This window comes from Homalodisca vitripennis, chromosome 7 (assembly GCF_021130785.1).
Source record: "Homalodisca vitripennis isolate AUS2020 chromosome 7, UT_GWSS_2.1, whole genome shotgun sequence".
In the NCBI taxonomy this organism is placed as follows: Eukaryota; Metazoa; Arthropoda; class Insecta; order Hemiptera; family Cicadellidae; genus Homalodisca; species Homalodisca vitripennis.
In genome coordinates, this window is record NC_060213.1 from 129,349,946 (window position 1) to 129,363,939 (window position 13,994).

The window sequence follows — 13,994 nt, forward strand, 5'->3', positions numbered from 1 at the left end:
GGCGCACACAGTCACCGGTGACCACACCGCACGCAATGTGTTAAATGGACACAGTGTACATAAATTTAAAATCGACACAATTGAAAATTCATTAGTTTCGAGATTAGTCACTCTATTGACGATACCTTTTTAGACGGCAGCAGCTGAAAGACCAGATGCAACGGTCGGTTGGTGTCGTCCGTCGCGGTCATAACGGCTGTGAACAGATCCTCGCAGAAACTCAACTCGTCCTCCTGACTCCAACTCTCGTTTGTGTCATCTGTGTCTCTGTCCAACGCCCTCTTAGTCTACAATCATTTATCACACCATTACAAGTCGACACCTCTCTTGGCTAACACATAACTTTCATTTAAACGTAGGGAAAGTTTTGTTTTCATCTAACTTGGCTAACACATAACTTTCATTTAAACGTAGGGAAAGCTTTGTTTTCATTTAACTGCTTATTTGTTTTAAATGGTAAGCTAATAGTGTCTAATTTAAACTGGCTACATGGTTTAGGGTAATACTCAATTATAACGAATTTTATATAACAAAAGCTTGAACTTTTTTGTAATCATTACAACAAGGACACTTTTAACACAACGGTTCCTTCGGTTCTTTCTGGTAATCCCAAAAATACTATTAAAACAAAAGACATTTGCTATTTAGTTCATTTTGTCTGGTTCAGAAATATACTTTCCTATAAGGGTAGGGGACAAATATTTAATAAATATATTTAAGGATTTAATAAAATTTCTAAATTAAATTGATGACTAAGAGAGTTAGTATGGGTGTCTCTATCATCAATTACTGCATGCTATTTGGCACATGAGCAAATTCATGTCTCATGCGCAAATGTAGTATCACAATGTCAGTACAACACATTAGACTGCACATTCTAAATGTTTTAATGCTAGTGTGTGGTAAATATTTATTTATATTTTACTTTGTGTAACATAATTGTACGTTCTTGGATTTCAAAATAGTATTGTGCCAAAATTATAGTAATCTTAGTAGTTTTATTAGTGTATAACAAGTAATGTTTTATTAGTGTATAACAAGTAATGTTTTATTAGTCAACTGAACAATTAACTGCGGTTTAAAATGATCTAAAAGAAGTTAATTACACATTACAGAAAACAAACACTAAACAACGACCACACACATTAAGAAGGGAAACAAACACTAAACAATGACAAGACACAAGAAAACAACAACAACAACACTGAAATAAGACACAAAAACACGCAATAATGTGTTATTGAATAGTAAAATATTAAACAAGTTTTATTAAATAAAAACATTGTTAAAATTAATTGTTAACTGAAATAGTGTATTTTTTTTTTTTAATCTATCATTGAATGTAATATAAAATCTGCACAGAAAAAGAAAAGAACTTGGGATTATTTAATAATACAGATACTACATGCAACAAATTCATGCACAAATTAAAAGTATTGAAAATACTACAATTGTCTAATACAAAAAGCATTATAATAGTTTAGAATTATTTTTAAACTACTTTAAGTAGCAAGCAATAAAATGCTGGAATTCACAAATCAAATCAGTAAGCACACGCAAAACTAAAACTATTAAAGCAAATTGAAAATGGATGAATAATTCATGGAAAATAAAAAGTTGCAAAATGACTGAATGAATGGCATAATGACGATGAACTCACTACATAGGATAACCAACCCTATATAGGACACACACTACTTAACACTTTGATTGGACTATTTTTTTTAAAGTGATTACATTCAAAAGTGCTTTTGAACTAATGAAAACATTCCTAAAGAATACAATTGTGCTTTATATGACATATACGTGCAAATGTACTAAACATAACAATTAATCAAATTTAAATTGAAAACTCCAGGCAGAATACAACAGTAATATTTAAATTAAAATGGTGGTGAAAATGATCTCTCAAAATTGTCTTTTAAAATTTTAGTTGGAAATAAAATATTACATTCAGTTTAATTAATCAATTATTTTATAAAGCATATTTTTTGACAATTGTTTCTAATATTATCACATTATCATGATATAAATTAATTGAAAGAATTATACATTTAAAATTACAAATCTCATCTGTTGATCCAATACACAACTAATCCACTGATGTTGATCAAAATATAAAATAATACATTTGTATTCAATATTTCAAACATACAAATAGACCACAAAACTATGAATTGGAAATCGAATTTGTTAACAAAGTTACGATCAGTAACTATTAACAATGACAAAAAATTACAAGATTAAAACAAAAACACTTGACAAACCGTTTAAAATAATGGAAATTATATAATATATAATTACGTGATACTGTAACATTGATACAAAACAATTATTTTAAATGACAATACAATTTTGTTATCATTTTTTTCACTTTTTTATAGTAGTATTAGTATCAACTTTAATAATCAAAAACTTATTAAATTCTTTAGTTTTAAATAGCTTAAACTAATTAAATTATTTGCATTAATAAATAAAGTCATTGTAACAAAGTTAAAAATGATCCTGAAGACATATGTACACAACTTTGATTATAAATAAGGACAATTTTAGTACATATAAAAAACAGTAATGCAAGTTAATTATGAATGTGCTATTAGGACTTCATCTGTATTGCAATCAACTGAATAAAACTATTGTATATACATCAAACACTTATTTGTTGGATTCTGCAAATTTAAGTAACTGCAAATAAGTGTTCAAATTTACTAGATTTGTTACAAAATAATGTTTGTTACAAACTAGTTAAGAGGTGAATTAGTGATAATTGCTTTCCATCTATTATTTTCCAAGACTATATCCAAAGACCAATTTTCATACCACCATCAATATTCAGTTTGGCCAACAGTGTAGACCCGTTCCTACCTCCTCTCTCGCTTCATCCCACCCTTTCCTCTCCTCTTTCGGGGGCCGTCCGGGCCCCCTCCGCTTTTTCTCCACAGGTTGATAATCTACCTCTTCCTTAACAATGGACTCTCCGACCTGCAAAGTAATTGTTTAGCACACACGTCACTGTTAGTGTAGTCCTGCCCAGCATCTGGATACAGTGAACAGATCATTACCAACATCAAGACAACAAGTTTGTTTACAGTCCTTTTCCAAAGAATAAATTCCAAAAACATCGACAACACGTTAAACCACACCTTTAGATAATCTCTTCTACCAATCACATGTATTTGAACTATGAGACATGTAATGGTTTGTGTTAAAAAAAGTAGAAGATAAATTACCCAAATTCCACTGTTCACTCAATGCAATCAAATTCCAATTACTTGGGTGTACGACAACCAAGTACCAGTCAATCTATTGAGTACAACCCTGAGAATTACACAGTTATGGAACATTTATCGGTTGCCAACAACATTGCGTTACAACAATAAAATACATTTCCAATTCTGCTTCTTTCAACCAGTTAGGACCAGCATAACAACGTTTAGTTCTTGAATGAGAAATTACATATGTATTCAATCAATGATCAATCAACAGAGTGGTTTTATGTTTTTATCTGCTTCTGTGCTTGGGTACTTATTTGTTTTTCAGATTTATTGTGTTAAACACACACTCAGTATTCACCGCCCATCACAAATGTCTATAAAAGCTTGTAATTTAAGAACGGTACGTCTGTCTATCAGTTTGATGTGCCATACATAACAAGAACTGTACTGTTCTTAGTTTCCCCACTTCTTCTTGTTCCTTCCCTCAGAACCCTTATTCCTACTTCAGAAACACATAAAAAACCGATTGTGGAAAACCCCTAAAAAAGAATGAATGAAGTTGGAAATGTATATAGAGTTATTCTCTGTGATGCAACAAAAGTTATTTGGTATAATACAATGCATTGGGTTTAAATGTTTTAAAATTTTACTCTTAACTACAATAAAAGTTACTATTCACAAATTTCTTGATTTATCGACAATGTATGGGTTATGACTCATAATCAGCAGGTTGTGACTCACAATCAGCGGGTTGTGACTCACAATCAGCGGGTTGTAACTCATAATCAGCAGGTTGTGACTCACAATCAGCGAGTTGTGACTCACAATCAGCGGGTTGTGACTCACAATCAGCGGGTTGTGACTCAACAATCAGCGGGTTGTGACTCACAATCAGCGGTTGTGACTCACAATCAGCGGTTGTGACTCACAATCAGCGGGTTGTGACTCACAATCAGCGGGTTGTGACTCACAATCAGCAGCTTGTGCCACCCTTCCCTACCACCCATCTAGGACAATTGGAGGTTGATTGCATTGTAAATACTTTCTCCACTGAATACAACCAAACTTTTTTTTGAAGAAATTATTAACTACCCATCATCTCCATTGTACATAATTACTAACCATATTCCACTTAACAATTATCATTGTTAATCCTCAAACAGAAAAAAATACAGTTACAATTGTTAGCTCAATTGTCTTTGAACTGGGTGTGAGTGGAAAATCATGGGACCACCAAATTAAAGAGCGAACGAGTCTATACTTACCCCACACAACACAGAAATGGGTTGTATTTGATTCACAATTTGAGCTGTGGTCACACTTTAAAATGCTGCAGTAAAATTCACTCGGAATGTGAATCACATTGGATTTACACACTCTGTGACGTTTACAGCAATGTCAGTAATACAATTCACCGCCAGAGTGTGCAAACTGAATTGCTTCAAATTGCTTACAAAGTAGAAACTAATTACCTGCATTGTTTGTTATTGTTCCCTCAGCTGACGTAAATATAAAATATTAAAAGAAATTGCAAGTCTAGTAAAATAGTTTGGTAAAATGCATTGTGTGGACACAAATTTGTAATTATTGCAAATAAATATACAATGCATTAAAAAGCTTATTTTATTTCTACAAAACAAACACAGCATTATATGTATGTAATATTTAAACTATTTAAACAAATTTGCTGTGAATTCACCACAAACTCCAAAATTGAAATAAAACATAAACAATAGTAGCAACGTCTATGCCTATGATAAATTAATATTATTTTTATTATATGTTTGATTAATTTACATTACATATTTTGTCCAGTAAATCCATGTTAATGTCTTCTTTTTTTATATGACTATCATAAACCGACATTACCTTTTACACCACTTCATTAATTTTAGTTTACATAACCCAAAACATAATGTATGACCATTGTATTCAATGACCTTGATGTAGTACACGATTGTTGTCCCACAATTCCTCACAGAGTGTATTTGTCATATTTTCCTCATTAGCAGAATGAGTTATTTAACAATTCCTCGACTAAGGGTTATGAAAATAATGATTATGATGATGATTTGATTTAAAATTTTAAACTGTGTTAATAGCTGTTAAAAGTCTACTTTTCACCCTTGGCATGCACTGGACCGTAAATCCTGCCATATTAACACCTCTAAGCATTGGAATGCTTGAGAAAACATAACAGTGTCACAAGATATTTTTTTCCAATTGACACAAAGTTGTAAATCTCAGATCCTGCAGCACTGAAATAGGTACAACTGTTATAACTGTTGTACCTATTAACTGTTATACCTATTAACTATTAACTGTTTTAACTGTTATAATAGGTTAAAACTGTTGGGTATTTGTTTTGATAATACATTATTATCACATTGTTTAGTTAACTTTCTACTACTTTTTTGGTTTTGCAAATATTTTCTGTTTTCTAGTTTCCACCTTATTAAATTTACATTTCAAAATATTTCCTAAAGATTTTTTAACAATTCTTGTAATTTTGGAGGTTTGATTTAATTTGCCTGGCAGGTCAAATAAGGTACCGATTTGTTAAACAAATCTTAAAATACACATTTGCGAGACTTAAAAGTAAATAAAAGTAATTATAAAGTAAAGCCTGCAGATTTGTTAGAAAGTATTGATTTATACTTCAGAATTTTATACAGAGTTACGTAACCTCTTCAGTTCTCAAAAGGTTTGTGATATGTTTGTAAACTATGTAATGACAAAATATAACAATTGTGAAAATTACTACTATGAACCAAACAGTTAACTGAAAAGCAATAATTGCAAAGCTAGTCCAGCTTGCAACAAGCAACCATAAGTTAGTAGCACTGTACCAGTTTAATCTGGAAAGAGCATAGAAGGTGTCCATAGTGCTGAGTTTGAGACACATATGCAATGTAACACTTGTGCGCCTTTAAAAATACTTGCAACTTATTGAAATTTGGGATTTTTATACATGAACAATACAAAAGCATTGTTTTAATGAAAATATTTCAATGTTTTTTAGCAAAGGAAGTTTGTTTGCATTGATATTATAATGAGTCAATTGTAAAATTATATGAGTCGTTCAGAAAGTAAGTTGCTTTTACAAATAAAATATTTACGTGACTACCAACATTTTTACTATATACATTTGAAAAAGCAACTCCTAAAACGATTTTTGAATAATTAAAATTAAGTACTTATCTGTGTACAAACTTTTCGGTAACGATTGAATAAAGTTCTGCCACCTGTGCACATAACCGACTGCGGCAGTTTTCGCTGAAATGAAGTGTGACACCATTCCTTCTATTATCTTATTTGTTCGACCTTGACGGTCACTTTCTCTTTGTATTGAATTCATCAGTTAAGAGTATGGATATCTATCGGACACAAAATTTATGATATTGAAGTTTCTCAGTAGCAGTTTCATACACTAGATCTGTGATAAATTTTCCTTAACGTTACGATTTATTTGTCTGGCAAGGTCATCAGTAACCACAGGTTGTCGACCAATTCGCATTTCGCTGTGAACATTGATTTTCACGAACCAACTAGCATCCTTTTAACTCTAGTAAACTTTTTTATGTGTTTTCCATACCAAACACAATTCATGATGAATTTTTATTGTTTGCATTTTGTTTATCAAAAGAAATCTATTGAGGGTATGTGTTTCACAGTCAGGAGATTTAATTGCAATGGCCATTTTGAACACCAGTTTCGAACGCTTAAATAGCATAGCGATCTTCACTATAACACTTCCAGAGTATACTATAGATACACAGCATCACTCCGATCAAGCTCTTACTTCCACCTGTGTGGAAATCAGATGTCTCGGCAACTTACTTTCGGAATGACCCTTATAAATTTTGCATTAGAATTCAGCTTTACAACACACATGATATTTTTTTCATACACCAGCAGTATACCAATTATTTTGAAAGTTAGAATCAGAATTATACATTCATTAACATTTTTCCTAACAGTAAAAAACTCACAGTAAACCAATGTGACTTCACAGTCAAAAACATGTTGCTGGAATTATGGTCTAACCAATAGACAGTGTCAGAAATGTCATTGAGATTTCCGACTGACCCACCATGCAATGTTAACAAAGAATTTTTCAGTTTGTATGACATGATAAAGTGTCATAAATTTGACAATGAGTTTTCAATCCCCCTATTATGCAGTGTTAAAAAAGTAATGTTGAGTTTTCAATGCATCCATACACAGCACAATTTGAGAAGTGTGTCAAAAAAAGTTTCTGATTCTTCCTGCCTTTATCCACATTGGGTTAAAATGTTATACATTTAATTTTACGATTACTCAAAATACCCAGTTAATTTTTAAGGTGGTAAATTTGATTAACTGATTGTAATTATGGTGCTGATGTTTCCAATTAAACTATGGCTTTAACTGTAAATAAAACTGTATCTAGTTGAAATATTATTCACAAAACCAGCCACACATATAGTTGGATGATTACTCATAGAAATCTAAATATTTATGAAGGATGTTAGATTCCCACAGATACTAGGTTAATCTACATGCAGTAGTGTATAGGGACGGGGTGCCCTTGCAAGACTTACCAGCTTTCCAACCTTCAGAATAATTTTGCTCTTACTGTCACTGGAATCGTCAGCACCTACTGATTTTGGATCTTCCAGAATTTTCTGTTTGGTTGACAAAAACAGCTCCCAGAACTCACAAGCATCTTTGTGTTCCTGGCTATTTCTCTGAAACAACAAGAAAATATGTAACGAATTATAAAACAACAACAACAACTTCATTATATCCGAAGAGATAGTACAGAGAGCAAACAATTTACTTTTATATACACATTTCACAAGTTGTCCCTTAAAGCACTGAATACAGACAGGTCTGTACCATCGGAATTTGCGCTAAATGCAGTATACAGAAATATACGTAATGTCTTATTTTTGTTTATTAGTACTTTATAAATCATGAAAATGCTGCGAATGTGTAGGAATGTGTACATGTATCGATCAATAACCATCGGGGAGCAAATTGTATTACATGTCATGTGAAAAATTAATAAAAACCAATGCTATATTATTGACGTTTTGGCTTACGATGTGAAGTACACACATTTCTTCTTCCAAAAACTAAGAAATAAATTTTATTTTGGCAAAAACATGCTGGTTTAACCTAGTCCAAATTTTCAACAAAACTTTAAGGATTGAAAATTTGCTTTGAAGGGTTTCTACAAAATTTATCTTAAAAGTAATTTAAAGGGTTTCAACGTGATGACGAATAAAACATAAGCATGATTTTAGATTTGCTAGCACAGGTGTTATTTATTTATTTTAATTATTAATTATATTGTTTAAAAATGTACAGTATTTGAGGAATAATGAATACAATTTGTTGTCCAACATTTGCAACTGCATATCTTATTAAGTTTATATTTACACTGTACTTTTGTGTATAATTTAATGTACAAAGTGTTTTGAAAAGGGTTCACAAACTTCTGTAGATGATAGTACTCATCATTTCAAACAAAATTATATTATACAAACATAAGTCGAGAAATTTGTATTTTGTATTTTTATTTAAAAAAATTAAAACTCCAGAACCAGTACAGCTACAGATACCAAACTTGCACATAGGCTGTGACAAATAAGAGAAAAATTAAAAAATAATGGTGTGATTAACAAACAAAATGGGACCTGTTGAAAACTTTAAAATGCAAATAAAAAAAAAACAGTATTATTATAACAAATTTACAAGATGCCAATTATTTTAAAATTTGTATTACAATTCCAAAAGTACTTTTTTCAATGAAATCCGTTAACTCATAAGTGAGCATGACCACTTTAAAGGTATGCCTGCACAAACTGGGAGCACTAAACATGTCAAAACAGCTAATGTCTTTCAATTAACAAAATTTTTGTTGAACCCCCATATATATTAATTAAATAAGCATCAATATATAATTAAAAAACAAACCCCATTAATATTGGTCCCTAAAGAGAACATACAATTAAATATACCAAAAAAATAAAACATGTGAAATAGGAACCATCCAAACGTTTACTGAGCCACTTCACATTAAGCCTATGTAATGAGTTTTAAGGCTTAATCCAAAAATTAACAAAAAAAAACTTAATACACCAATAAAAACAGTAAATAATCTATTTTTCTCTTCAAAAATGAATAGAGAAATCGCTACAAATATAGACAATTTTCCTTGCCTCACATAGATTGTGGCCTTGCAGAAAATATTAAACAAACGTTGAATGTAGATTATGTAAATATCTAGTTAACCCTTTTAACCCCGGCCATTAAATCAAGTGATGTGCCAGAAATCCCAAGACAAAATGTAAAGGTTTTGTAAAAAATTCATAACTCAGTTATCTTTTAAGATATTTAGGTAATTATTTTTTTGTTTTACTTCTTTATACATGTAGCTTACAGAAATATACAAATAAAATTATTATTTTGAAAGTAATTTTTTTTACATACATATACATATATAAAAAATAAATAAAAATGAAAAAATTTCAAGTTTGATCATGGAAACCATATAGATAAAAAAATATTTGACACAAAAATACCCATTTACTTTATGATATATTTAATCCTTAATAAAAGGAAACCAAAATTATAGGCCTACCTTATTTACAAGTGGAGTAACATCAATTTTTGTAAAGCCGTGTAAATTTTTCTTTTTGCCATTTCTGGGCAAGGCAATGTAACAAGACCTTTGACATTCACAGTACTTAAAATAAACATAAAACCAAAGTTTATTTCTGACAAAATAACTAAAACTGTTCATAATCTAAATAAAAAAAAAGTTTTAAAACAATATTTACATCACTACAAAATGTTTTCAAGATATCCATCACTCAAATCGTCGTCACTAATCACATCCACACCATTTGCAACTAGGTTACTAATTAGTGTATTTTCACTTACGGGAGACTTTGAACGATGTTTTTTACTCATTTTGAAATCAAACAAATAATAAACTAAACTTTAACTGCCGTACTTTACACTGCTTTAACCTAAAACTGTGAAGAAAACGGAATATTCACAACCACGTGATATACAGCTGTCTGCAACAAGCGTGAGCAGTCAGTCGAGACGAACTGCAATTGCTCAGTCACAGACTGACAAAATACGAAGTCAAACCATTACAAACTAATATATTTCGATGCAAAATATCTTTGTGCACAAGTCTGTGAAATTTCAAAGCATTTGGTGAAATAGGTGACCAGTAAAGTAATAAAAAGTGCACGTCCGCACTATACGGACGTCAGGAGTTGACGCCATTTTTACGACGTCCGTATAGTACGGACGTCAGGGTTAAAAGGGTTAACACATTCCTCACTAATCAGAAATAAATGTATTACTATTATTCATAAGACAACAAACCTTATAAAACGCTTTGGCGTTGTTCACCAATAACTCAATGTCGGATTGAAGCTGATCTAAGTCTTCGTACTCATCAGTCTTCAGCTTCTGCTGGATCTTCAGGAGATCAATGGGATTGGACACCACCTATCAAACACACAACTCTACTGTAAACACTAGACAACAATTAGGATTTTTCAGACTGATCGTAGAGTAAGGAAAATCCAAGTGATTTTACAGCTGGTTTTGAGAGAGTAAAGACTGTTTACGTATAATTAGTTGCTTTTTAAATCTGTCTTTTTAGTGTTTTCAAGATATAAAGGTCAGCATGTTAAAAAATACTAACTAAAGTACACTACATTTTTAGAAATTTGTTAGCATTCCTAAAAAGTTGAACTAGTAAAATTGGATTTCAATGTGAGTCGCTCACCTCATAATAGCCAGGCTCCTGACGCCGTTTGGGCACTCGGATGAAAGCATCACAGAGAAGTGTGCCGTCGTCCTTCTTGTGGTTGCGAATCAACTCGTACAGTTGGTGCACCATTTCCATCTGAAATATTGAAGGGATGCTTAAAACTGATGTAGATGGATCAATCGTTAGTTCGATTGTAATGCATTAATGACTAATTCATTCATATGCCTCTCTCTTTATATTAAAATAGTTTGTAGTTTTATCTGGCAATTTTGTAAAATAAACTTACTGGATCTAATTTCTTTCTTTTTCTCATGGGTTCCTGAGGAGAATCTGATTCATCATCTGATTTCTTGCTCCCACTTGCGACCGACGATGTCCGTCTCCTTTTCAAAGGAGGTCTGCCGGGTCCTGGAAACAAAACATTTTTGTTCAAAGCAAGATAACATAACTTGCTGTGTATAACTTTAGTACAGCCTAAAATCAATTTAGTTAATAGTAAATTAAATCTGCAAATAACTAACAAAATCCTTCGGCCAACACACTTTACTCTAATAAAGCTCTGACTGAAAACTAACTATATTTGAACAGAGCAAAATCTTATTTAATATGTGTGAAATATTTTGGAAATACAGAAAACCAGTACCTGAAAATCATATTAATATTCCTCAATTAGAATAAAAATGTGAGTAGTAATTCAGATAAAACTATGGAGTCCTCATTAGTTTCCAGACATATAACAGGTTCAAAGGTTAAACAATAAATATTTCAAGTCCCAAATCTACACAATAATGTGAAGAAATATTGGGTAATGTGAACAATTCTGAGTGTGCTCTCAGAAATAATGTGAAGATATATTGGGTGATGTGATTAATATTAAGTGTGCTTTCCGAACGAATGAGTCATCAACCAAGAGGTAATGTTTTAACCAGAATTACCAATTAACAACAAACCTAATTGATTCCTTTCTAAAATAGAGAAAAAAAACTGAGCTTCTCAAAATTCTGATGTTTTATACTATTCCTGGCCAGGAAACAATCGTAAAATCTTCACAGTCATCGGCACATTTATGCTTGCGAATCGTTTCCAGTTTATTTATTCCTGTCCGTAAAGGGTTAGTTTTATTACAGGAATGTGTGTACATTTAAGGCTCAAATAGCTGAAGAAAGTAGTACTTCTCACACTATTAACTATTTCCAATTTAATAGCATTCAGATGAATTTTAATTAAAACCTTATTATTCCCAACAACAGCAGTTTCTTAACTCTTTGTAACAGACGTCCTGTGACAACCGACTACTTCGTACACACCTGCTTGGAATGCAGGACCAAAATTATACTTCATTGGACCAGACCACAGAAAGTTTCATTGTTTTGAAAATTTCTTAAAGCCTCACCACAATTGGCATCCAAAAAGTGCTCACTCACCCACTAAACATTTTCAGTTTCAAACCTGTATCGTGACTTAACCCTTTAAGCGTCATGAAAAATTAGACCTGATCTTTGATAAAGTTACAATTTTTTTAAATTTCCAATGTGTAAAGTTAAATTTATTTTCGTTTCTGTATGTCAAAATAGAGTTATTTAACGGTAAATAAAATTCGTTTAGCCTTTTTTGGATTACCTAGGATAATTTTTAACTTTTGAGAATATCGTAGAATAGCAGTGTAGTTGTCACTAATATTTTTATAATTTATTCAGTAAGTATGGGAATGAAACACAGTTTTATAGATAAACGTATACTATATTACAAACCAATAAAATTAGAAGAATACAAAAGTAGACAAAGAGTGTTTATTTAGTGGCGGGCTGTCACAACTGACATTCCACGCGTCTCCCGCAAGCCACTGTTATCGCGTGGACTTTGAACCTTCTTATCGCTCGGCAACGTGTAGGACAGCCTTGCAGGGCTTGAATTATGTTTCTTGCTTTGTGATAACATCCTTATGACCGTAGTAAAATATTAAAAAGTTTGGGGTTGACCAAGTAATTGCTCAGAATTACCAAATCTTCAAATTCCGAATCGTCTGGATAGGCCATTCACACGAATAATGGTAAAAAACACTAAATAAATACTGGAAACTGCTGTATTTAATATGAATAATTTACTTTAAAAAGAATAAGACACAACAGAAAATTAGCGATAACCGAAATACATATGCGTGTACCGGACGCTTCTCACTAACAACTGGCTAGATGCCTTGACGGGAGCTCCCGTCAATGACTTTGTGAAAGGCGCGGGGCCACGCCCGCTAGACAGTGTTTGGCCAATTAGAAGCAACTGCCACTCCCATTGTAACAGAATTCGAGGCAGGGCAACCCGTCTGTATGTCGCATGACGACTAGAACCATCTAACAGCAAAATATTCAACTAACATAGCAGTAAGAAAATAAAGAATGCAAAAACGCGGATCCACGGCAATAACGTTTTGAGCTTGTAGTGGCCCTCCGCGGATCCGCGTCAATAACGCTGGAAAGGTTAAATTTGTCTTCATGGGTTTCACGAGGGATAACATATTGTTTTCTCTTACTAATCGGCATGAACTTAGCCATAGTTACGATAAGTTACTCAACAAGGGCGAGTCTGTCACTGCGGAGATTGGAAAATCATCGAGAGGAGACTGGCACAGCTGAGCGTCTACACACCACTATTCACTTCATAACTTGAGAACCGACTCAGTCAAAACTTTTCTCAAGAATGTGAGAGCACTGATCGTTGCAGTTTGGTCCGTGCAATCACTTGAACATAAGTGGGCACTCATAAATAAAGACAAATGAGTACCTACTCACAATTATTCAAATGGCGCATTATCTATTACTTTTTTTTTCTAAAAAAAAAAAAACACCTGATAATTTTAGCTTGTGTAATTTTTTAAAATCACATATCATTCTTTAAATCACTACATTCAAATAGCATATGAGAACTCTTAGAATCGTCAGCTGTTGTATAATGAAAGAATATTTCCATTCGACTATTTATGATTGAAGCTAGTTTAA

General features: G+C 32.1%; 1 protein-coding gene across 7 annotated transcripts in view; it reads right to left on the reverse strand.

Moving 5' to 3' along the window:
- LOC124366316 (protein polybromo-1) overlaps positions 1-13,994 on the reverse strand; it is a 102,012-nt gene that overhangs the window by 71,407 nt on the left and 16,611 nt on the right. For 6 of the 7 annotated variants that reach the window (XM_046822767.1, XM_046822770.1, XM_046822765.1 and 3 more), the window contains exons 3-8: positions 11,288-11,409; positions 11,017-11,136; positions 10,608-10,733; positions 7,799-7,945; positions 2,866-2,982; positions 126-287 (exon numbers count right to left, since the gene is read on the reverse strand). In XM_046822767.1, coding sequence (XP_046678723.1) covers positions 126-287; positions 2,866-2,982; positions 7,799-7,945; positions 10,608-10,733; positions 11,017-11,136; positions 11,288-11,409 — 794 coding nt within the window. The remainder of the gene's footprint in view (positions 1-125; positions 288-2,865; positions 2,983-7,798; positions 7,946-10,607; positions 10,734-11,016; positions 11,137-11,287; positions 11,410-13,994) is intronic. The other variant, XM_046822768.1, reaches the window with a different exon arrangement.